Source organism: Carcharhinus amblyrhynchos, chromosome 1 (assembly GCF_965287045.1).
Source record: "Carcharhinus amblyrhynchos chromosome 1, sCarAmb.v2.hapA, whole genome shotgun sequence".
NCBI lineage: Eukaryota > Metazoa > Chordata > Chondrichthyes > Carcharhiniformes > Carcharhinidae > Carcharhinus > Carcharhinus amblyrhynchos.
Window position 1 is genome coordinate 137,651,277 of NC_137324.1, and position 24,657 is coordinate 137,675,933.

At 43.8% G+C, this 24,657-nt stretch overlaps 1 protein-coding gene across 2 annotated transcripts in view; it reads left to right on the forward strand.

The window, feature by feature from the left end:
• The window catches only part of otud4 (OTU deubiquitinase 4), a 116,198-nt gene that overhangs the window by 70,153 nt on the left and 21,388 nt on the right, over positions 1 to 24,657 (forward strand). For both annotated transcript variants that reach the window (XM_080193309.1, XM_080193315.1), the window contains exons 15-16: positions 13,177 to 13,333; positions 13,950 to 14,222. In XM_080193309.1, coding sequence (XP_080049435.1) covers positions 13,177 to 13,333; positions 13,950 to 14,222 — 430 coding nt within the window. The remainder of the gene's footprint in view (positions 1 to 13,176; positions 13,334 to 13,949; positions 14,223 to 24,657) is intronic.

The following is a 24,657-nucleotide window of genomic DNA, read 5'->3' on the forward strand; positions in this document are numbered from 1 at the left end:
GGATTATTACTTACGTGGAGAAAAACTGCAGCAGGCGACGGTGCAGAGGGACCTCGGGGTCCTTGTGCATGAGTCGCAAAAACCCAGCTTGCAGGTGCAGCAGGTGGTCAGGAAGGCGAATGGGATGCTGGCCTTCATAGCGAGGGGGATTGAATATAGAAGTAGGGAGGTCTTGCTGTGGCTGTATAGGGCATTGGTGAGGCCGCAGCTGGAGTACTGTGTGCAGTTTTGGGCGCCGTACTTACGCAAGGATATTTTGGCCTTGGAGGGAGTGCAGAGGAGGTTTACAAGGCTGATGCCGGAGTTGAGGGGGTTGAGCTATGAGGAGAGGCTGAATAAACTAGGCTTGTACTCGTTAGAGTTTAGAAGAATGGGGGGAGATCTCATTGAGACATATAAGATGATGAATGGGATGGATAGGATAGAGGTGGAGAGACTCTTCCCGCTCAGAAAGGACAGTAGGACTAGGGGGCACAGCCTCAAGATAAAGGGGGAGCGGTTTAGAACGGAATTGAGGAAGAATTTCTTCACTCAAAGGGTGGTGAATCTCTGGAATTCTCTGCCTGTTGAAGTGGTGGAAGCTACCTCGCTAAATATTTTTAAGACGCGGGTTGATGGGTTTTTGGTAAGAGAGGGGATTAAGGGTTATGGGGAGAGGGCGGGAATGTGGAACTGAGCCATGACAGATCAGCCATGATCTTATTGAATGGTGGGGCAGGCTCGAAGGGTCAGATGGCCTACTCCTGCTCCTATTTCTTATGTTCTTATGTTTATGACTTGCGCTCATTAGGGCACTTTGTAAAATAACCAAAATAAGGAAAAAATGGTAATTTATACTGTATGAGGAAAAAGTGATGATTGATTACCAAGTAGACTGATTGATAGCGGCACTGCCATGGAGGATGCACCAAGTGATGACCGTTAGCTATCAAGCATTGTTTGAAACTTGAACCAGACAGTGGGAGGAATGGCTCAGTGAACGGCTGTCACTTATTTTGTTCAGCTGAAAAAGGTGCAATGTGTGTACATATTCTTATTGCCTGCAAAGAACAGGGCTCTGTGTAATAATATATGTAACTTCCAGTAACTTGCATGTGCACTATACTGTGAATCTGACTGACAATGTTAAACTGGTTGTCAGCAGCTGGGACATGCTGTTTGATGAGATACTTGATGGGCCGAAGGGCCTCTTTCTGCACTATGATTCTATGATCTGTTGGTCTTTGGGACATACGGCCTTCATACCAGCAATTGGGAGGCCAGTGGACAGGGGCCACTTTGCATGCACTGATCTCAGCACTGACAGATCGGTGCATGTGCAGTGGCCCACTGAATGCTATTCTGCCAGTCTCCTGGGTGGGATTAGGCCTCACGTACTGATTTGTGGAGTGAATCATGCTGGTGTACTCTGCAGTGCACAGAGTATGGGAGATTCTTTTTTAAACTCCCAATGAAAAATCCTACATTGGTTTCAAATCTGGCAGCACCTTGATTTTAAAATTCACAAATCTTTCCATTACCTCATCCCTCCTACACTATCACTTCTTGCTTTTTCTATCCTGATAATAATTCTGAATGAATTAGAAATTCTTCAAAACTTCACCTCCTTAATTTGGTGATCGGTTAAGGTGACCAGGATAAAGTCTAAAAAGTCTGCTAGAACAGTGATAATTATTTATCACCATTCAAAATTTTGTGTTCTTCAAAGCCAATATTCACAAAAGGATGTATTACAGTCGTGTTTGCCAAACCCAAACTAGATTGGATACAATCCAGACTAGCTGTCCAGAGGCTAATCTACTCCAAAAAAGGAACCCACCCTCCCATGTAAAACAGGTCTGGTTAAACTGCTTGTTCTCCAGAAGATTCAGATTAGACCAGCATTGTAGGGTAACTTGTGTTTACATCAGCAACATACAATCAGCTTATAACACAATATGTTGGCACTTTACTGATTTACAGCAGTTGTGTCCTACCTTATGATATATTGTCTGAGTGTCCAGAGAGGTCCTAAACTCTGGTTAAAAACTGGGTTAAAACAAAAAAAAGTACCTAATGGCAGATAATTCATGACCTCAAAATGCATTATGGCCCCAACTTAAAACCACATGTATGTTGCATATGGAATAATGTGTCATAGGATGAAGAATTACACTTTTCTATGTTATTGAGCATTGGATCATATTGCCCATCATACTGCTTTTATCAGGTTGAAGGGTTTAAAGTGCAATATTTGATCATTACATTCAGAACTAAACTTTGAATTTATGAATAAGGTGTAAGACTATATTTAAGAAAGACAGTAAACAGATAGCAATACAATGCTGAGCTTAATACTTTAAACTATTTCTAAAAATAATAAAATATTCATATCTTTTTCATTCTTTTTATAAACCTTTAACTAAGCATTCTGAATGTAGCATTGACAGTTCAGTTCCTCTCAAACCTATCTTATTGCGATAGTGAAAATAAACAGGTGATAGTGTATTTGCAACCTGGTTAACATTTCTTCTCATTTTTAATTCTGTGGGGAGTAAATTCCAAATAAAATTTAATTTAGTTGGTACAGGAAGACACCTCAAAGCTCTTCGCATTGAGGGAAAAAGTCACATTGAGGAACTGTGCAAAGGGAGTATTGAAAAGAGTTGGAATGGAGCTCTAAATTACAGCATGTTTGAGGAGGTTTTGGAAAATCTAATAATGAGTGATCAGCTAGCTCAGTCGGTGAGATAGCTCGAGTATGATGCAAGTGGTGTGCTTTCAATCCCTGTACCACTGTGGTAGTTAAGGGAGGCCTGCCTCCTTGCCTTGCCCCTCGTTTGAGGAATGGTGCCTATTTAGCTATATATAATCAATTGTCTCTCGAATGGAGAGAGATGCTTTTGGTCTTTTGTGGGCTGTGGCTAATTAACTATCTGCTGGCTGGGAGAGAGGTTGGCCAGGCTAAATGAACTGGGCAGAGTGGTTTGCCTGAATAAATAAATAATGATTGAACAGCAGGAATCAGGAAAAAGAAACTCAAATGTTAAGAGGAGCAAAGTATGGGTGCAAGAACATGAATGAGGAGGAAATCACTGAAGACTATAGAGGAATTTGAAGTGACAAGTATTTAAAAAACAAACTCATGAGGTCCAGGGAACTGATGGAACAAGAAAAACATTGGACTTGAGGGACTACTTAGAGCTTTAGCAAAGTCTAGCATCAAAATTATGAAACGTTACACAGGGGTTTCAGTGGCAGAGTTGTTGCATAGGTGGAGGAAAATGGTCTTTTTATGGACTTGAATAGGAGCAGGAGCTAAGCTTGCAACTTACCATAGTTTGAATGGAAACAGGAGCTAAGCTTGCAACATGACATAGTTTCACAAAATCTGACTCAGTTTGAGGTGTTGCCGAAGTGTATCACGGTTTTTGGTTAGGTTCAAACTGCGTCAAAAGACTTGAGCAAATAACCTAAGCTAATGCTTCGGTGCAATACTGAAGGAATGCTATACTATCAGACCAAGTGGTCTTTCAATTGCGACTTCAAGGTGAGGCTTCAATTCTCTTATACGTATAAGATCTTGTAGCATTCTACGAAGGAGAGCAAGGGAGTTCAGATTTTCTCATCAGTATCCATCCCTCAGCCAATAGCACAGGAGAAGATTATCTTCAGTCTGCATTATTTCATATTTAAAGACATGTTTCATAATTCTCAATGAATTTGTGTTTCACCGAGAAATTAAAGCTCCAGGGAATAGGGATCTATCCGTGGCTAACTAGATGGTCAAAAATGGTGTTAAATTAAAAGAGGCGGCATAAAATGTTGCCAAGAAGAGTTGTAAGACTGAGGATTGGGAGAGTTTTAGATGCAAGCAGAAGATGAGTGAAAAATTGATAATGAAAAATATAGCATGAGAGCCATGAGACGGCCAGAATTTTACCAGCTCGCATGGGGCAGGATCAAGGAGGGATGTAGGGGTCGCGCAGGGGCAGGTAGTTGCTACTACGAGGTCATAAGAATCCACTGCAAACAGGACAGAACTTAGTGTATCAAAGCAGGAGGCTTGGTCAGGTGAGGGGCAGTGTGTTTTGAGACTCTGACATCCTCCATTGTGGAGGTGAGTGGCCTAGAGATAGGCATGCAGCCATGTGCTATACCTTCACTAAGACTAGGGAAACTCTGGAAAAAAAAGCAGTAACTGTTGATGCTGGAATCTGAAACCAAAAGAGAAAATGCTGGAAAATCTCAGCAGGTCTGGCATCATCTGTAAGGAGAGAAAAGAGCTGGCGTTTTGAGTCCAGATGACCTTTGTCAAAGCTCTAGTGGCTGGATGAAGCCATTGGACCTCAATGAGGAAAAGAGCATGGGGCAATTTGGAGAGCCTGATCACACATGGTACTACCCTGCTACCATACCAATGAAGGCTCAGTTTCACTGAGGTGTTGGAGCAGCAATGCTTACGCTGACCACTTTTCCAGGGAGATGGTGGTGAAGCTAAATGGAATAATGAACAAGCAGTTGAGACAATTGGGATGTGGCAGCCATCCAATGCTTGTTACCTTAAAATATGTCATTGGCATTCAATTTCCAAACCAATAGATAATTCCAGGAATCGTTGTTCTCACTGGAGCAATGGAGATTGAGGGGAGACCTGATAGAAGTCTACAAGATTGAGAGGCATGGATAGAGTGGATAGTCAGAAGCTTTTTCGCAGGGTGGAAGAATCAATTACTAGGGGACATAGGTTTAAGATGCAAGGGGCAAGTTTAAAAAGAGATGTACAAGGCAGGTTTTTTTTACACAGTGGTGGGTGCCTGGAACTCGTCGTCGGGGGAGGTAGTGGAAATGGATACAGTAGTAACTTTTAAGGAGCATCTTGACAAGTACGTGAATGAGATGGGAATAGAGGGGTATGGTATTCGGAAGGGTAGGGGGTTTTAGTTAAGTCAGGCAGCATGGTCGGTGCAGGCTTGGAGGGCCCAAGGGCCTGTTCCTGTGCTGTAATTTTCTTTGTTCTTTATCATCTGGAGGTCTATCTAAGTCAACAATCAATCGTTGCATAAAGAAGTTCATTGATGCCACGTACTATTAGGCTTGCCTGTACATGAAGTTTACAATAATCAGGCCAAGAGAGCACTCAGTTTTGGGGTCATGGCTGTTCTTCCTAGGTGCAGGTAGTCATTGACTCTAAATATGTGGCCATAGAGGGTCTCTTAGAATAGCTAGGCACCTTTATGAACAGGAATGGCTTTCATTCGCTCATCGTTAAGTTCTTTTTGACCATCATAAGTGCTTGCTGCTGGTGTGTGCAACTTTTCCAGGAAGTTACCATTATTGCTACAACTTGGGCAGTGCAGATGGCTCATCTTTTAAAGCCATCTTTTTTGGCTGAATCCTGGGGAACCAGCAGTATCCATTTAGGTCAGTGTGTCTTGACCTCTGTATGCAACCCAAATTCATAGGCAAAAGACAAATGCGACCATTGTCAGATGATTGCAAGGACCATTTTGATGAAGTTGCGGGACACTGGAGATTAGCATGCATGGCAAGGAGATATACAACTCAGCAAGTCTTTAAAGTTGAGCAGAAATGGAAGGGGATGATGTGCCAACACATTTCTTCCCAGAGATTTCTGACACTGACATGTCGTAGGAGAGTCTCTTCATCTATACATTCCAGCAACCTAAGTCTGCAAAAGCCTTCATTAAATTACATATGAATATCCAAAATAGGAAGCAAAATAAGTCATTTGCGCCCCCCCTCCCCTGGCCCTGCTCCACCATTTATTAAGATCATGGCTGATCTGTTTATGTTTCTAATTCCACATTCCCATCTACCTCAATAACCTTTAATTATCTAACAAGAATCTATCTCCACCTTAGAAGTATTCTATGACCTGCCTCCATGGCCTTCTGAGGCAGTGCATTGCATAGTTGGACAACCCTCAGAGAAAATTCAGCCACATCTCTATCCTAAAAAAGTGATGCCTAATTATAAAACAGTGCCTCCTAGTTCTGCCTGACTTAAGAGGGAACATCCTTTCCACATTCACCTTGTCAGGATCATTCAGGATCTTTTAGACTTCAATCAAGTGACCCCTAACTCTTCTGAACTTGTCCAACCTATCCACTTAAGGTAACTCTCAATTAAGTCACCTTTACAGAATATATTGTCAAGGGTTTAAACATCTACACAGTGTCAAATGACGTATGGAAATAAATGTACAAATAATTCAGGTCATAGTTCAACAATGTTCTCTTTAATTAATCAAAATTTAAGAAAAGCTGGACTCAGCTATTCTTCAGAAGCTTGGCCATCTCATCACACTTTGAATTTTTTTTGGTAACATTGCCCTCTAAGTCCAGGGTGGACATGAAAATGGGAGTTTCAGATCTGTTTTTTGAGCTACTCCAAATCTGCTATCTTATCCACTTAGACGATTAAAAACAGCAGAAACCATTCCTCGCCTGTAGGGTAAGGGGTGGGACTTAAATTGCCCAGAAGCCAGCAGCTGGGATCGGAGTCCTGAACTGCATATGCGTGCAGAAAACATCTAAACAGCAACTCTCCTGCCAGCACCCCTCCTTCCAGGGACATTGAGGACACCCCACCCTCGCATATTTTCCCTCTCATACTCCAACCCCCGATTGCAGAATGTCCTTCGTTCATCTCCCCCCATCCCCGATATGCAGCATGTCCCTCGTCATCGTCCCGTTTCCCCACCCTGATTGCAGAGTGCCCCTCGACCCTGACACCCTGCAGGCTTCGTGCTTCCTTCTGCCCTACAGCAGAAGAATGCCCATAATAAATATGAAATGGGAATGGTGGCATTACATCCTGAGATTTCTAGAATGGGTGCATCACTCATCTGTTCTTCATCTGAATCTAAATCTGGTGGAGATTAAAAAAATAAAGTGTTGGTTCTACCATCAATACCTCCATTCTCTCCTTCATGAGGAGCATTGTGACATTGTAGGTCCTCACATAAGCCGAATGCCAGATATGGTCCAGGGAATGTTGGATGCAATCAAATCTTTACAAATTCTCCTTACGTTCAATACCTACCTCATTCCCAATGATAGGCTGCCCTACAGTGACCCCATCAATTATCAAAACCATCTCCTTTCTTAGCATCAAGTCAATGATAAAGGCTATTTTACCTCTACACCATCGGCACTCCCTAGCATTCTGGACATGCTTCTCCTATAAGTATAAATGTGGTCAGTGTCAGTGCCTTCTCATGGCACTACATGCTTCATCTAAGGCAACGTAAATGTTCAGTGCCACATCTATAAAATGGTGAGCTGGACATTTAGCCATCTCTGTACAACTTTTACCCATGTCTGAGCATGGTCTTTGTTGTGTGACCGGGTGCCTTATGTATTTTGATATTGCCCCATTCACCACCTTGAGCACTTTTCACTTGATGGGCTTCTAGAGACCAGTATGTTCATGCCGCTTGCTTTTCCTGACCAGAGCAGGTCATTATAGCCTTTCCTGCACTGGACGCAGGTTCTCGGCAGAACCCCTCTACTGCTCAGTACTTCAGCCATCTCCATTTATGCCTTCTTGGTTATGACCAGTGGCCACCTCCTTCCACCTTATGAAAAAGGGATCTATTTCTTTTCACGGACTGCTTGTCCAGAGAAGCATCACTGAAGCTTTTCTTACCATCATCTCAGCAATGCTACACACCTTCTTCAATCTTCTGGGTTGCAGATTCCTGAGTGCTGTACGTGTACTTGACAAAATTGCAGCAACATGTGAGCTACTGACACTTGGGCCCACCTCTCACAGCGGGGAATGGCATCCCCACTGGTAACTCATTAATTGGCTGCTGCTCTCAAAATACAGGGGAAAGACCCAGTTGTGTGTTTCCAGTACGCATTTGTTCTTGATGCCAGGATCCTGGAGCCTGACTGGATCAATAAAACCAGCATGTAAAAACTTGTAAGACGTTTTACAAACATGTTAAGTGGAAAGCGACTGGCCGGGTAGGGCTACTCAGACGAGCATTCAGATACTGCCCCGCTCAACTGGCAGGGGTATTCACAGACATCTTCAATCTTTCTTTACAACAATCTGAGGTCCCTATCTGCTTCAAGAAGATGACCATCATCCCAGTACCAAAGAAAAGCCAAGCAGCGTGCCTTAATGACTATCGTCCGGTGGTTCTGACATCCATTATTATGAAGTGCTTCAAAAGGTTAGTCATGGCATGAATCAGTCCCAAACTGCCAGATTGCCTGGATCCACTACAGTTCGTCTACCATCACAACAGGCCCACAGGTTGGGGAGTAGAGACCATCCTGGGAATTATAGACCGGTGAGCCTTACTTCTGTTGCGGGCAAAGTTTTGGAAAGAATTATAGGGGATAGGATTTATAATCATCTAGAGAGAAATAAATTGATTAGGGATAGTTAACACGGTTTTGCGAAGGGTAGGTCGTGCCTCACAAACCTTATCAGTTTTTTGAAAAAGTCACCGAAGAGGTTGATAAGGGTAAGGCAGTTGACGTGGTGTATATGGATTTTAGTAAAGCATTTGATAAGGTTCCTCGTGGTAGGCTACTGCAGAAAATGCAGATGCATGGGATTGAGGGTGATTTAGCAGTTTGGATCAGGCATTGGCTAGCTGATAGAAGACAGAGGGTGGTGGTTGATGGGAAATATTCAACCTGGAGTTCAGTTACAAATGGTGTACCTCAATGATCTGTTTTGGGGCCACTGCTGTTTGTCATTTTTATAAATGACCTAGATGAGGGTGTAGAAGGATGGGTTACTAAATTTGCTGATGACACCAAAGTCGGAGGAGTTGTAGACAATGAGGATGGATATTACAGTTTGCAGAGGGACACAGATAAGCTGCAGAGCTGGGCCGAGAGGTGGCAAATGGAGTTTAATGCAGAAAAGTGTGAGGTGATTCACTTTGGTACGAGTAACAGGAGTACAGAATATAGAGCTTAATGGAAGGACTCTTTAGTAGTGTTGACGAGCAGAGAGATCTCGGTGTACATGTGCATAGCTCCCTGAAAGTTGGCACCCAGGTTGATAAGGTTGTTAAGAAGGCATACGGTGTGTTAGCTTTTATTGGTAGAGGGATTGAATTTCGGAGCCGTGAGGTCACATTGCAACTGTGCAAAACTCTGTTGCGGCCGCACTTGGAGTATTGCGTACAGTTCTGGTCGCCATATTATAAGAAAGATGTGGAGGCGTTGGAAAGGGTGCAGAGGAGGTTTACCAGGATGTTGCCTGGTATGGTGGGAAGGTCTTGTGAGAAAAGGCTGAGGGACTTGAAGTTATTTTCATTAGAGAGAAGAAGGTTATGAGGTGACCTAATTGAGGCATACAAGATGATCAGAGGATTAGACAGGGTGGACAGTGAGAGCCTTTTTCCTCGGATGGTGAAGGCTAACATGAGGGGACATAGCAATAAATTAAGGGGTGATAATTATAGGATGGATGTCAGAGGTAGGTTCTTTACTCAGAGGGTAGTAAGGGCGTGGAATGCCCTGCCTGCAGCAGTTGTGGACTCGCCAGCTTTAAGGGCGTTCAAATGGTCAGTGGATAGGCATATGGATAACATTGGAATAGTTTAGGTTAGAGGGTCATTAGATTGGTTCTGCTGGTTGGCGCAACATCGAGGGCCGAAGGGCCTGTACTGCGCTATAATGTTCTATGTTCTACAGCAGACACCATCTCCCTGGCCCTGCACTCAACTCTAGTACACCTAGATAACAAAGACACATATGTCACACTCCTATTTTATTGACTGCCGCTCAGCCTTCATTAAGATTATTCCTACAAAACTCAACTCCAAACACCGACAGCCTTGGCTGTTCCCTCTGTGACTGCATCCTGAACTTTCTAATCCATAGACCACAATCAGTAAGGATAGGCAACAACACCACCTCCACAATCATCCTCAACATTGGTGCCCCGTAAGATTGTTCTCTCAGCCCCCTACTATATTCCTCGTACACCTATGACTGTGTGGACAAATTCCCCTCTAATTCGATTTTCAAGTTTGTTGATGACACTACCATTGTGGGTTGGATCTCAGGCAGTGAAGAGACAGAGTACAGGAATAAAATGGGGAATCTGGTGAACTGGTGCAACAACTATAATCTCTCCCTCAATGTCAACAAAATAAAGGAGATAGTCATCAATTTCAGAAAACATAATGGAGAACATGCCCCTATCTACATCAATGGGAACGAAGTAGAAATGCTCAAAAGCTTCAAGTTTTGAGGCATCCAGATTACCAACATGGTAATCCCTCCCATGCTAACATTATAGTTAAGAAGCCCACCAACACCTCTATTTTCTCAGAAGACCAAGGAAATTTGGCATGTCAGTTATGACTCTCACCAACTTTTACAGATGCACCATGGAAAGCACTCTTTCTTGTTGTGTCACAGATTGGTATGGCTCCTGCTCTGCCCAAGACTGCAAGAAACTATAAAAGGTCATGAATGTAGCCCAATCCATCACTCAAACCAATCTCCCGTCCAGTGATTCTGCCTACACATCCCGCTGCCTTGGCAAAGCAGCCAGCATAATTAAGGACCCCATGCACCCTGGACATTCTCTCTTCCACCTTCTTCTGTTGAGAAAAGGGTACAAAGTCTGAGGTCATGTACCAACCAACTCCAGAAAGCTTTTCCCTGCGGCTCTCAGACTTTTGACTGGACCTGCCACGCATTAAGTTGATTTTTCTTTCTCTACACCCTATCTATGACCGTAACAGTACATTCTGCATTCTCGTTTCCTTCTCCATGAACAGTATGCTTTGTCTGTATAGTGCGCAAGAAACAATACACAAGAAGCATGTGACAATAATGAATCAAATCAAATCAAAATGTCAAATCCGTGGAAAGTAATGGAAGTAAATGTTGGATCCCTTAGGGACCAAAGCAGGTGAAAGTATCATGGGGTATAAGGAACTGTAAAAGACAATGAACAAAATATTTTGAGTTTGCCTTCACACTGAACATTTTCGGTCACACTTGCCTTTTGAAATACAAGGTTCCAAGATCAAGTCACATTGCAGGACTTGAGCATGAAAATCAATGTTGACACTCCAACACAACAGTGAGAGGCTCTTGCACTATCAGAGGTGCTGTCTTTCGGATGAGGTGTAAAATGAGGCCTCATTTGGCTCTTCAATCAGATGTAAAAAAAAAATCCCATGACATATTTTGAAGAATGGCAGGGGAGTTGATCCCAGTGCCCTATAATGTTGACCTTTATTGTTAGGGGCATGGAGTCTAAAAGTAGGAAAGTGTTGCTATATCTGTCCAAGGCTTTAGTGAGATCTCATCTAAACTGTACACAGTATTCCAGATCTATTTATTTGAAAAAAAGATATGATTGCATTGAAATCACTTCAGAGAATATTCACTTGGCTGATTCCAGGTTTGAAGTGTTGACTCAGATGGAAAGGTTGAGCAGATTAAGCCTATACCCATTGATTTTTGGAAGAATGAGCGTTGATCTTATTGAATCATATAAGATTCTGATGGGACTTGACAGGGTGAATACTGGAAGGGTGTTTGCCTTGTGGGGGAGACTAGAAGTAGGAGGTACAGTTAAGGAACCTCCCATTTAAAATGGGGAGGATTTCTTTCTTTGAGGGTTGTTATACCTTGGAATTCTCTTGTAGAGAGCAGTGGAGGCTGGGTCAACAAAGAACAAAAACAGCCCGGGAAACAGGCCCTTCGGCCCAATGAGCCCGCACCGCCATTTTAACATTACCAGTCCCCCCTCCATCCATGACCCTTATCTGTTGTTTTATGGCATTCCACATTGAGGGAAACTAATTTAGGGTCATTGAATATATTCAAGGCTGTGTTAGATAGATTTTTGATTGACAAGGGGGTTGAAGGTTATGGGAACAGACAGAAATTATGATCAGCCAAGATTTTACTGAATGCTGGAGCAGACTAAAGGGGCAGAATGGCCTACTGCTCCTATATATTATCACATAATCTTATGCAGGCTATAGAACAAGGGCAAATAGCCTTCAGGCTAAGACGATGGCCATTTGAAACTGAGATAAGGATAAATGTCTTCACGTCTGAGGGTTGGGAATCTTTGGAAGCCTCCACTCCAAAAAGCTGTGGATGCTTGGTTGTTGAGATCAATAGATGTTTGTACATTAGAATCAAGGGTTATGAGGGTAAAGTGATATAGAATATCTGCCACAATGGTAGAATAAACTCACCAGGCATATGCCTACTTCAGCTTTTATTTCTGATGTTTATATCTGGTAGTTTCATCTCATTGCTATATGTGGAACCTTGCTGTAAACGAAGTGGCTGCCGTGTTTATCAATATCACACCGGTGACTGTACCTCAAAAGTACTTGATTAGTTCTGAAGCACTTTTGTATATTCCAAGGATATGAAAGGCAAATATAAATAGTTCCTTCTCTGTTGTGTACTAAGCATGTCTGGAATTTGGTCAAAGTGTAAGGCACTATTATTTGTTGCTACATGCGAGTCTTCATACGAATGCCAGAAACATGGTACCAAGTATTCAGCGACTGGTTCATATGAAAGTATAATGAAATACTACTTTCATGCACTTGATTAATAAAATGACCATGCAGCAAGTTTACTAAATTCATTTGGAAAAAGCTTTCTGAAAGAAGTAATTTGTCTAGCAAAAGAGATCTCCAATAATGCTCCTACTGTGAAAGACAGTTTTTGGTTTTCGGCGTTACCAGGCTGAGAAAAGAGAAAAACAGAAGTGAACTGTCAGGAGCTAAGTATTATTGTGGGCCAATTCTAGGAAAATTGAATGTCTACTTTAAGGACGGTATATAGTTTACCTGATAGTTGTTTATTTTCGATTTTATGTTAGGTGTTCTATTTTATGGTTTTCAGTATAAGTTGCCTACAAACCAGTGTTTAGTCATTAGTGTTTTTAGTCTGCTTGTTACAGTATAAATTTCAATGTGAAATTTTGTTATGTTGTGCATTCAGCATATGATTGGAAGTTTGAATTTCTTATTGATTTTAAAAAAAGTCCTAATATACTTGTGAAATGTCATTAAAGTTCAGAAGATCCCAAAGTTGCAGTCATTCAACATTTCTGATGCCACTAGTTTGTAAGCAAAAAAGTAAAAATTAATGGATTGCATGAATTATATATTTTAAAAATGTACCTGATTTTAAATTTGTCTTGAAGAATCCATTGGAGATGCCCCCGTACACTACAACCCAAAGAATGGATCCCGTCCTTCACTCAGATCCGAGAACGTCACATCTTCCTTCCTCAGCAGCATCTTTGACTCCACCGGTGCTTTCAGTTCATCCACCTGAGTTAATCACTTGTCAGTCAGCAGGTAAGATGTTAAATCACATCTGTAGTGTCCAATTGAAAAGATGGTTTTGTTACAATTGCACATAATTTACAGGTAATTATAGATTTTCCAGCGTAAGAAGGAATCCAAACTACATCTTAAAAACTGAATGAAGTAGTTGTTAAAGATCATCCAACTTTCAAAATTTGCCTCCTTCAGAACAATTTCTGAGGCTTATTTTTGAAGTATTTCAAATGTACCTTACAGCTATGAATGAAAGAAAATTGTATTGTATCCCTTTTCCCAACAATTGATTTCTAGTGTATTTAATCTGGGAAACATTTAACAATCATAGGATTTTAATGACAGTAGATTAATCCACCTAAGTGCAGCTTTTAAAAATGCTGCTATTGCAACAAAATGGGTGATATTCTTGTACCTTTCTAAAGCTGATTGTTACTTACATAAGTTAATAAAGCTATAGAATGCATTCATAACCACGTGGTTGGGATTCAAATGCTCAGTTCTTTATTAACAAATGCTTCTGAAATGAAAAAGTTAAGAATTCGGGAATATAATTCACAGCTTCATTGTAATATTATTGCATGACTCTACATTTTAAGAAAAAATATTGAAGATAACTTTTTCTGTTTCACAGAGAATTTACCACAGACTATTATTACATCTGTATCACTATCATCTACAGTGATGACCAGTCCAACAATGTCACAGGCTCAAATGACCTCAGCATTCATTACCCCACTTTGTACTCCTATGCATGGCACTAATCTGCCACCAGTGCCTGCACCTCAAATTCCATGTTCTTATGATGACCTGTTGTATCCTGGGTTTGCTATGAATGAAAAGGGAGAGTACCTCATCAGTGCACCTGTGTATTCGTACAACAAAAGTGGAGCTGATCTTCCAACTGGTAAATAGAATGAACTTTTTAAAACAGCATGCTGAATTTGTTTTTACTTCTAATATTACTGAGAATTCCTGTTTTCCTATATCCTATGATATTTGTACTTTGGAATAGAAATAACAGCAAATGCTGTAAAGTGAAAACCAGTCTGTGTGGAGTTTGCACGTTCTCCTCATGTCTGCGTGGGTTTCCTCCCACAGTCCAAAGATGTGCAGGTTAGGTTGACTGGCCATGCTAAAATTGCCCCTTAGCATCCTGAGATGCATAGGTTAGAGGGATTAGTGGGTAATAATATATATGGGGGTAGGGCCTGGTTTGGATTGTGGTCAGTGCAGACTTGATGGGCTGAAGGGCCTCTTTCTGCACTGTAGGGTTCTATGATTCTATGAATTGTTATCCAAATATTTCCTGTTTTTACTTTCATACTTGCAGCATTTACTACTTTTTCATTTCTGCTAGTGATAATTTGTGCTAAGTAGTATGTCATGCTCCCTTGTCATTATATCCATGATTCAACCTTTCCAAATTCATTTTATGTAAGACATGTAGAGCCAATAAATTTCCTTCTCTCTTTTTGAACCGAAGTGCCAGAGGTGAAAGGTATTATGTTAACCTATTGCAGCAAACAGTTACCTAAAAACTGAAAAATACACTATACAAGCTGCAGGGAATTTACTTGAATTCTATTATTTTACTAGTTGAATCTAGTTAGCAGTACAGGGGAATTTTTAAGGAAGAAAGGATGAGACAAAATAGTGTTAATTGTGTAAGCTTTTTTTAATGAAGCACAAACATCAATAATTGCTGTGTGTCTCAGGAATCTTATATATAATTACAAACATTGACAGGTGAAGACACTTTGGTGAAGGCTAGATGGACCAATGTGCTACTGTGGGGCCCTATTTTACCATTTTCATTCTAAATGCTGGGTAGACTTGAAATTGGGAGTGTTGCAGATCTGACTTTTAGGTCCATTCTCAGGCGTCCCCACACGCACTCTGCAAAAATATCAACAATTCTGAATCGTGCTGCAGACGCCTGTGTGCAGGGCTTAATGTGCCTGAAACCCTGCAATTCTGATCAGAGCCTTTAACTGCACATGCTTAAAAAAAAGATAGAATGCTGCTCCCTTGCCACATCCCTTCTGAGCCAGGTAATGTCTCCCCCTGGCCCCCATGGATATTGCCCAAACCCCCCAACAGACCCCCTTATTCCACCAGCCAGACCAATCATGGCTCCATCCCCCCCATTGATCTCAGACAGAGTGGCAGCGGAGCCGTCTCTCCCCACCCCCCAACAGACCCCCCGCCAACTGATCTCTGGCAGTGATTCTGCCAACTGATCTCTGGCAGTGATTCTGCCAACTGATCTCTGGCAGTGATTCTGCCAACTGATCTCTGGCAGTGATTCTGCCAACTGATCTCTGGCAGTGATTCTGCCAACTGATCTCTGGCAGTGATTCTGCCAACTGATCTCTGGCAGTGATTCTGCCAACTGATCTCTGGCAGTGATTCTGCCAACTGATCTCTGGCAGTGATTCTGCCAACTGATCTCTGGCAGTGATTCTGCCAACTGATCTCTGGCAGTGATTCTGCCAACTGATCTCTGGCAGTGATTCTGCCAACTGATCTCTGGCAGTGATTCTGCCAACTGATCTCTGGCAGTGATTCTGCCAACTGATCTCTGGCAGTGATTCTGCCAACTGATCTCTGGCAGTGATTCTGCCAACTGATCTCTGGCAGTGATTCTGCCAACTGATCTCTGGCAGTGATTCTGCCAACTGATCTCTGGCAGTGATTCTGCCAACTGATCTCTGGCAGTGATTCTGCCAACTGATCTCTGGCAGTGATTCTGCCAACTGATCTCTGGCAGTGATTCCGCCAACTGATCTCTGGCAGTGATTCCGCCAACTGATCTCTGGCAGTGATTCCGCCAACTGATCTCTGGCAGTGATTCCGCCAACTGATCTCTGGCAGTGATTCCCCCAACTGATCTCTGGCAGTGATTCCCCCAACTGATCTCTGGCAGTGATTCCCCCAACTGATCTCTGGCAGTGATTCCCCCAACTGATCTCTGGCAGTGATTCCCCCAACTGATCTCTGGCAGTGATTCCCCCAACTGATCTCTGGCAGTGATTCCCCCAACTGATCTCTGGCAGTGATTCCCCCAACTGATCTCTGGCAGTGATTCCCCCAACTGATCTCTGGCAGTGATTCCCCCAACTGATCTCTGGCAGTGATTCCCCCAACTGATCTCTGGCAGTGATTCCCCCAACTGATCTCTGGCAGTGATTCCCCCAACTGATCTCTGGCAGTGATTCCCCCAACTGATCTCTGGCAGTGATTCCCCCAACTGATCTCAGGCAGGGTGGCAGTAGACTCCACCCTCACCCCCACCCTAATCTCAGGCAGTATGGCAGTGGACCCCACCTCCCCCGCTGATCTCAGGCAGAGTGGCAGTAGCCCACCTACCCTTTGCTCCACTGGTCTTAGGCAGAGTGATCCCCACCCCAGACCCTCCTGCACAAGGCCCCCATCTCCTCTCAGCTCCGATGGCTGTATAACACCTCCCTCTCTCTCCTCTGTCCCCAGTCACAGAGGTACTGATCCGCCATCAGCACACCTGCTTTCCACATCAGCTCACTTGTCTTCCCCTCAGTGCTAACAAGCAAACTGCATGTAACTTGCTGGAGTGCTCTGCCAGCTTGCTCTCGAAGGACTGCCACTTGATAGTCTGCAGGAGTTATGCCATTATTTCTTTTGTGGCTCCTGCTGTCCCCACAGGAGAAGACTGACCATAACACCCAAAAGAGGGCAAAGACTTGGGGTGGTCAGCCAGACCTTCAGGTCCTCACCCACTTTGAAGAGCGGGCACTGGAGCTGTTCAGGGAAAGGGAGATGCGGGCTGTCAGTGACAGCATGGTTGGGTTGGAGTCGAGAAGTAAGCACCTGTCAATCCCTCACTCAATTTGAGGCGACTTCTAAGGGGCATGGGTTTTGGGTGCAAGGCTTAAAGGAGATGTATGAGACATGTTTATTTGCACAGAGAGGGATGTTGGGTGCCTGGAACTCGCTGGAAGTCATAGTGGCAGATACAAAAGTGACCTTTTAAGGGATGTCTTTACAGCTACATGAATGGAATGGGAATAGAGGTATATGGTGCCAAGAGGGGTATGGAGTTACAATTCGGATGGGCAGCCTGGTCGTTGTAGGCTTGGAGGGCTGAAGGGTCTGTTCCTGTGATGTAATCTTCTTTGTGTTTTGTTCTATGTTTAATGGAGAAATGTAAAAAAAATGTTCAATGGTAAAATGGAATAGTTTAGGTTAGAGGGACATTTGATTGGTTCCACTGGTCGGCGCAACATCGAGGGCCGAAGGACCTGTACTGCGCTGTAATGTTCTATGTAAATCAAGTTTTTTGCATCCCAGATTCCTCTCCCTCCCTTGCTCCCTATGTTGCAGGAACAGATCCGGATGGCCCGGGGCCTTCTGGCATCGTGGGCCCCACTGCGGCTCCCACCCATCCTGCTCCAGATAGTTTGGACGAGTCCTCGGAGGTAAGGCTGAAGGGACCTCCAAGGGTGGCACCATTTTGGTGTCAGCTTTCACCTTGCAGTTCACCATCCCAGATAGAATCTTAGAAAAACTACGGCGCAAACAGGCCCTTTGGCCCACAAGTTGCACCAATCATATCGCTGCCTACTAGGCTTACCTATAACCCTCAATCCTATTAAGTCCCATGTACTCATCCAGAAGTCTCTTAAAAGACTCTAACGAATTTGTCTCCACCACCACCGATGGCAGCTGATTCCACTCACCCACCACCCTCTGAGTGAAAAACTTACCCCTGACATCTCCTCTGTACCTACTCCCCAGCATCTTAAACCCGTGTCCTCTTGTGGCAGCCATTTCAGCCCTGGGGAAAAGCCTCTGATCAATACCTCTCATCATCTCGTACACCTTTATCAGGTGCCCTCTCATCCTTCGTCTCTCTAAGGAGAAAAGACCGAGCTCTCTCAACCTATCCTCATAAGGCATGCCACCCAATCCAGGTAACGTTCTTGTAAATCTCCTCTGCACCCTTTCAATGGCTTCCACGTCCTTCCTGTAATGAGGTGACCAGAACTGAGCACAGTAATCCAAGTGGGGTCTGACCAGGGTCTTATACAGCTGCAGCATTATCTCCCGACTCCTAAACTCAGTTCCTCTGTTGATGAAGGCCAGTACACCATGTGCCTTCTTAACCACATCCTCTACCTGCAAAGCCGATTTGAGAGTCCTGTGAACCCGGACCCCATGATCCTGCTGATCTTCCACACTGCTAAGAGTCTTACCCTTAATAATATACTCCTTTATCCCATTTGACCTTACAAAATGTACCACTATGCATTTATCCAGATTGAAGTCCATCTACCACTTCTCCACCCAGTCTTGCAACCTATCTATGTCACGCCGCAACTTCTGACATCCCTCCAAACTATCCACAATACCTCCTTCGTGTCATCGACAAACTTATCAAACCATCCCTCCACTTCCTCATCCAGGTCATTTATAAAAATCACAAATTGCAAGGGTCCCAGAACAGATGCCTGGGGCACTCCACTGGTGACTGACCTCCATGCAGAAAAAGACCCATCTGCAACCACTGTCTGCCTTCTGTGGGCAAGCCAGTTCTGGATCCACAAAGCAACGTTCCCTTGGATCCTATGCCCCCTCACTTTCTCAATAAGCCTTGCATGGGGGACCTTATCGAACGCCTTGCTGAAGTCCATATTAACCACATCTACCGCTTTTCCTTCATCAATGTGTTTAGTCACATTTTCAAAAAACTCAACCAGGCTCATAAGACACGATCTGCCTTTAACAAAGCTGTGCTGACTATTTTTGATCATACTATACTTCTGCAAATGTTCATAAATCCTGTCTCTCAGGATCTTTTCCATCAGCTTACTGACCACTGAGGTTAGACTCACCGGTCGATAATTTCCTGGGCTATCTCTATTCCCTTTCTTGAATATAGGAACCACGTCCGCAATCCTCTGGAACCCCTCCCGTCTCCATCGATGACACAAAGATCGTCGCCAGAGGCTCTGCAATCTCTTCTCTCGCCACCCACAGTAACCTGGGGTACATCCCATCCTGTCCCGGCGACTTATCTATCTTGATGCTTTTCAAAAGCTCCAACACATCCTCTTTCTTAATGTCCACACACTTGAGCTTTTCAGTCTGCCGCAAGCCTGCACTACAACCACCAAGATGCTGACATATCGGTGGATTAAATTAGTGGTGAGGCTTCTAGGTCACTCTGGTGAGCATGACACATCTGCTGAGATAAATCGGGTGGAGGAGGGAATGCCCAAGGCCTCTGGCACACAGGGGCCTGCAGAAGTGACGACTCTGCTGGCCCCAGGCTACATGTTGGACCTCTGAGATCACTTCTCCTTCAGCTGCTGGAGATGCAACAACAGAGCGAGGGAAGCAGGACGGCCACATTGAACTGACTGCGAGGCTGTTTGGAGGAGTCCCAAAGCTTCCAGGCGGACCAGCTATTACATGTCTCACCTGAATCCCAGGCCAACACTGCAAGGCTGGTGTCTGCAGTAAAAAGCCTGGGGCAGGGGATTCTCACCATGAGTGGCAGGCTCCAAGTGATGGCGGCTTCACAGTGGGCCACAACTGAGACTGAACAAGTTTCTTGAGGTTCTGCGGCCCATGGCTGAGAGGCTTGAGAGCTTGCAGGAGACCCAGCGGGATAGTGCTGTGACACAGCGGGCTATTGCTGTGCACCTTGAGAATGTAGTCCATTCACTGAGGGCCATGGCTGAGGGGCTACAAAGCATGCAGAAGATCCAGCGGGACAGCGCTGAGACACGGGCTATGGCAGCAGGCCTTGAGAATGTGGCCCAGTCACAAAGCATCATGGCTGAGGGGATGCCCAGTTTCAGAGGGCACTTGCTGTGGCCATTGAGAGGTAGCTTCCAACACAGGTGGCCATCGCAGAAGGCTCAACTACCATGGGTAGGACGCAGGTGATCCTCCTGGACTGGGAGGGCCAGAGCTTCTGGAGCTCATTGCAGAAGCAAAGCCGTCCCATGGAGTGACAGGAGCCCACAGGAACCCAAGGGTGGAGGAGGGCTTGAGTCTGTGCTGGAGCTTCCAGCCAGAAGACAGCGGCTGTGGCCACATCTTCTAACTCCCCCCTTCCTGACACCGGGACATCTTAGGGGCAGCGGGATGAAGAATGTGTCATGGAAACATCCCAGACACCTGGAAGCCAGCCAGGGCCTTCAAGTCCAGGGTCTCAAGAGGACGCCCGCTAAGTGCATCATAGGCAATGGGGCAAGGTAGGTAGCTGTTCCCCTCCATCTTTGATGTACGTTCTGGGGAGACAATGAGACGTGGTGGTAGACCATGTAAGATTAGAAAGTTACAGTTGAAGGGCTGCTCTAGTTAGATCTTTAAGCACCTTAATATTTTGTTCCCATTAAATAGGTCAGGGGGGACCAGAGGTTACAATTTTTGAGTTGTATTTGGGCAGATCTAGTTAATTGTCTGGTGCTGACTCCTTTCCCAGAGAATAGTGGACCTTTGGAACAGATTACCATCTTGTACAAGTGATGTCAATTTACTGACATCAATTTAAGCAAGAGCAAAATACCGTTTTCACCTGATGAAGGAGCAGTGCTCCTAAAGCTTGTGATTCCAGATGAGCCTGTTGGACATTAAACTGGTGTGATCAGACTTCTTACTGGAGGGATCCTATGGTTCTAACTGTCCCATCATTTTATAAATCTCAATCAGTTGTTCCCTGTGTTTAGAGCCCCAGCTCTTTGAACCTATCTTCAATAAAATGTTTGCTACTGTTAATTAGTCTAGTGATCTTCCTCTGCAAATTTCGATATCACCTATCATGTGAGGAGACCAAAACTGAACACAGTACAAGGACAAAATAGTAAGGTTTGATTTCTGATCAACTTTCCTGCAAGTGCACCGCAACATTCTATTTGCTGTTGCTATTTTACAGCATCAGTCTTTAGAGATTTAGATAGTAAAATGCCAAAATCGTTTTCCTCACCGTTTTTGGTTAGTTTAAAATATAGCAGTTGAAACATATTCGTTTGTGTTTAATGTATTAAGAGAGCGAGTTTTTCCAGATATTAAGCCCTTCTAAAGCTGGCTAAAAATTATTATATATAGTTGACTTGCATTTTTATTCTTACACTCTGGCTGCTGTTCTGATACAAAAATTTACGCTTTGCGAATCAGATGTTACTCTTTCACAAAAATGTTAAATTCCTTTAAAGGCATTTTATCCGATAGTTGTTGAATATTGCAGAATTCTCAATTTAAAGTATTTTTCTTTTGCTAAACTGTAACTAGATTTTTGAATTTATTTGATTTATTGTCACATGTATTAACATACAATAAAAAGTATTGTTTCTTGCGAGTTATACAGACAAAACATACCATTCATAGAGAAGGAAATGAGAGAGTGCAGAATGTAGTGTTATAGTAATAGAACATAGAACATTACAGCGCAGAACAGGCCCTTCGGCCCACGATGTTGTAGAAAAAGATCAACTTAATGCAAGGTAAGTCCATTCAAAAGTCTGACAGTAGCAAGAAAGAATCTGTTCTTGAGTCGGTTGGTACATGACCTTAGACTTTTGTATCTTTTTCCCAATGGAATGAGGTGGAAGAGAGAATGCATGGGGTCCTTAATTATGCTGGCTGCTTTGCCAAGGAAGTATAGACAGAATCAATAGATGGGAGGCTGAATTGCATGATGCATTGGGCTACATTCACAACATGTTGTAGTACCTTGTGGTCTTGGGCAGAGCAGGAGTCATACTAAGCTGTGATACAACCAGAAAAAATGCTTTCTATGGTGCATCTGTAAAAGTTGGTGAGAGTTGTAGCTGACGTGCCAAATTCCCTTAGTCTTCTGAGAAAGTAGAGGCGTTGGTGGTCTTTCTCAACTATAGTGTTGGCATGAGGGGACCAGGACAGGTTGTTGGTGATCTGGACACCTAAAAACGTGAGGCTCTCGACCCTTTCTACTTTGTCCCCATTGATGTAGACATGTTCTCCTTTACGCTTCCTGAAGTCGATAACAGTCTCCTTCATTTTATTGACATTGAGGGAGAGATTATTGTTGTTGCATCAGTCCACCAGATTCTCTCTCTCATTCCTGTACTCTGTCTCGTCATTGTTTGAGATCCAGCCCACTATGGTGTTGTCGTCAGCAAATTTGAAAATCAAATTGGAGGGGAATTTGGCCACACAGTCATAGGTGCGCAAGGAATATAGTAGGGGGCTGAGAACACAGGCTTGTGGGACATCGGTGTTGAGAATAATCGTGGAGGTGTTGTTGCCTATCCTTACTGATTATGGTCTGTGAGTTAGAAGTTCAGGATCCAGCCACAGAGGGAGGGGCCAAGGCCCAGGCCATGGAGTTTGGAGATCAGTTTTGTGGCAATAATAGTGTTGAAGGCTGAGCTGTAATCAATAAAATAGGAGTCTGACATAGATGTCTTTGTTATCTAGGTGTTCCAGGGTTGAGTGCAGGGCCAGGAAGGTGGTGTCGGTTGTGGACCTGTTGCAGTGATAGACAAACTATAGTGGATCCAGGTAGTCCAGGAGGCTGGAATTGATTTGGGCCATGAAGTGCCTTTCGGAACACTTCATAATGATGCATGTCAGAGCCACCGGCCGATAGTCATTAAGGCATGCTGCTTGGTTTTTCTTAGGTATTGGAGTGATGGTCATCTTCTTGAAGCAGCTAGGGACCTCAGACTGTTGTAAAGGGAGGTTGCAAATGTCTGCGAATACTCCCACCAGCTGATCCGCACAGGATTTTGAGTGCTTGTCGGAGTACCTGATCTTGGCCAGTCACTTTCCATGGGTTGACCTTCAAGAAAGTTGCTCTGACGTGTGCAGTGGTGACCCCAGATGCAGGTTCATCCAGGGCTTCCAGGGTGGATGACATGCTGTCGCTAATCTCTTGATCAAAATGGGCATAAAATGGGCATAAAATACCTACCATGGAGGGGTGCATTGCTGACCATAATGTTACATGCCTTCATCGTGCAGTCTGTTTGTCATGCAGATCTTGTTATAATTTAAAAGATTATGTCATCAGTGAGAGATCTACACTAGGGGCCGAGGAGAAGAGATGCATTTTTGCTCTCTGTGCATAAGGAAGGTTATCAAATGAACAGGGCCCATCTATAGTTTTCACAAAAACTCCTTCTGCAAACCATATAATTTTCTTTCTCTACTTTGAGATACTACCCAAATTCTAGCCCTTTGTTTTTTTATTACTGGTAAAATTGCTACATGTTATTTGGATCTCAGTCCTTGTTTTGAAGCTAGCCAGCTACAGCAATGCTAATTTCCAAATTGCTGTTCATCAATTCCTTGTCCTTGACCACGGTCATGCCTTATTGAGTATTCACAGTTTTCTTCAAGAAAACCTGAAGTCCTGGTTTAGGAAATTTTAAATTTTGCATTGCAACACAGATGAGTGATTTATTTAATTTGAACTTTCCTTTTCTCTCCAATGTTTTCACGTACAAATGTCAAAGAAAGTTCCACAAAATGTCAGAGCGAAAACTGCATTAATATTTAATGAAATGAACGATCCGAATCAAAAACATCAAGCTGTCTTCTTCTCTTCATAAGTCGCTTGCACATCCCCAGTCTTTGTCGTCCATTACTTGGTGGCTGTGTCTTCAGCTGCTGAGGCCTAAGAATTGGAATACTCCCCTAAGCCTCTACTTTTTTCTTCTTCGGAAGGCACTGCTTAAAACTGCCTCTTTCACTAAACCTTTTGCCACCCGCCCTAATAGAACATAGAACATAGAACATTACAGCGCGGAACAGGCCCTTCGGCCCACAATGTTGCGCCGACCAGTCTTATTTTTAAAAAAAAACATTGACCCACTAATCTAAACCACTCCTTTTTCGTCCATAAACCTATCCACCAATCTCTTAAACGCCCCCAAACTAGGCGCATTTACAACTGCAGCAGGCAGGGCATTCCAGTCCCTCACCACCCTCTGGGTAAAGAACCTGCCCCTGACATCCGTCCTATAACTACCCCCCCTTAATTTAAAGCCATGCCCCCTCGTGCTAGATTTCTCCATCCGAGGAAACAGGCTATCACCATCCACCCTATCTAAACCTCTAATCATCTTATATGTTTCTATAAGATCCCCTCTTAGCCGCCTTCTTTCCAGTGAAAACAACCCCAAATCCCTCAGTCTCTCCTCATAGGACCTCCCCTGCATACCAGGCAACATCCTGGTAAACCTCCTCTGCACCCTCTCCAAAGCCTCCACATCCTTCCTGTAATGTGGGGACCAGAACTGCACACAGTACTCCAAGTGCGGCCGCACCAGAGTTGTGTACAGTTGCAACATGACGCTGCGACTCCTAAA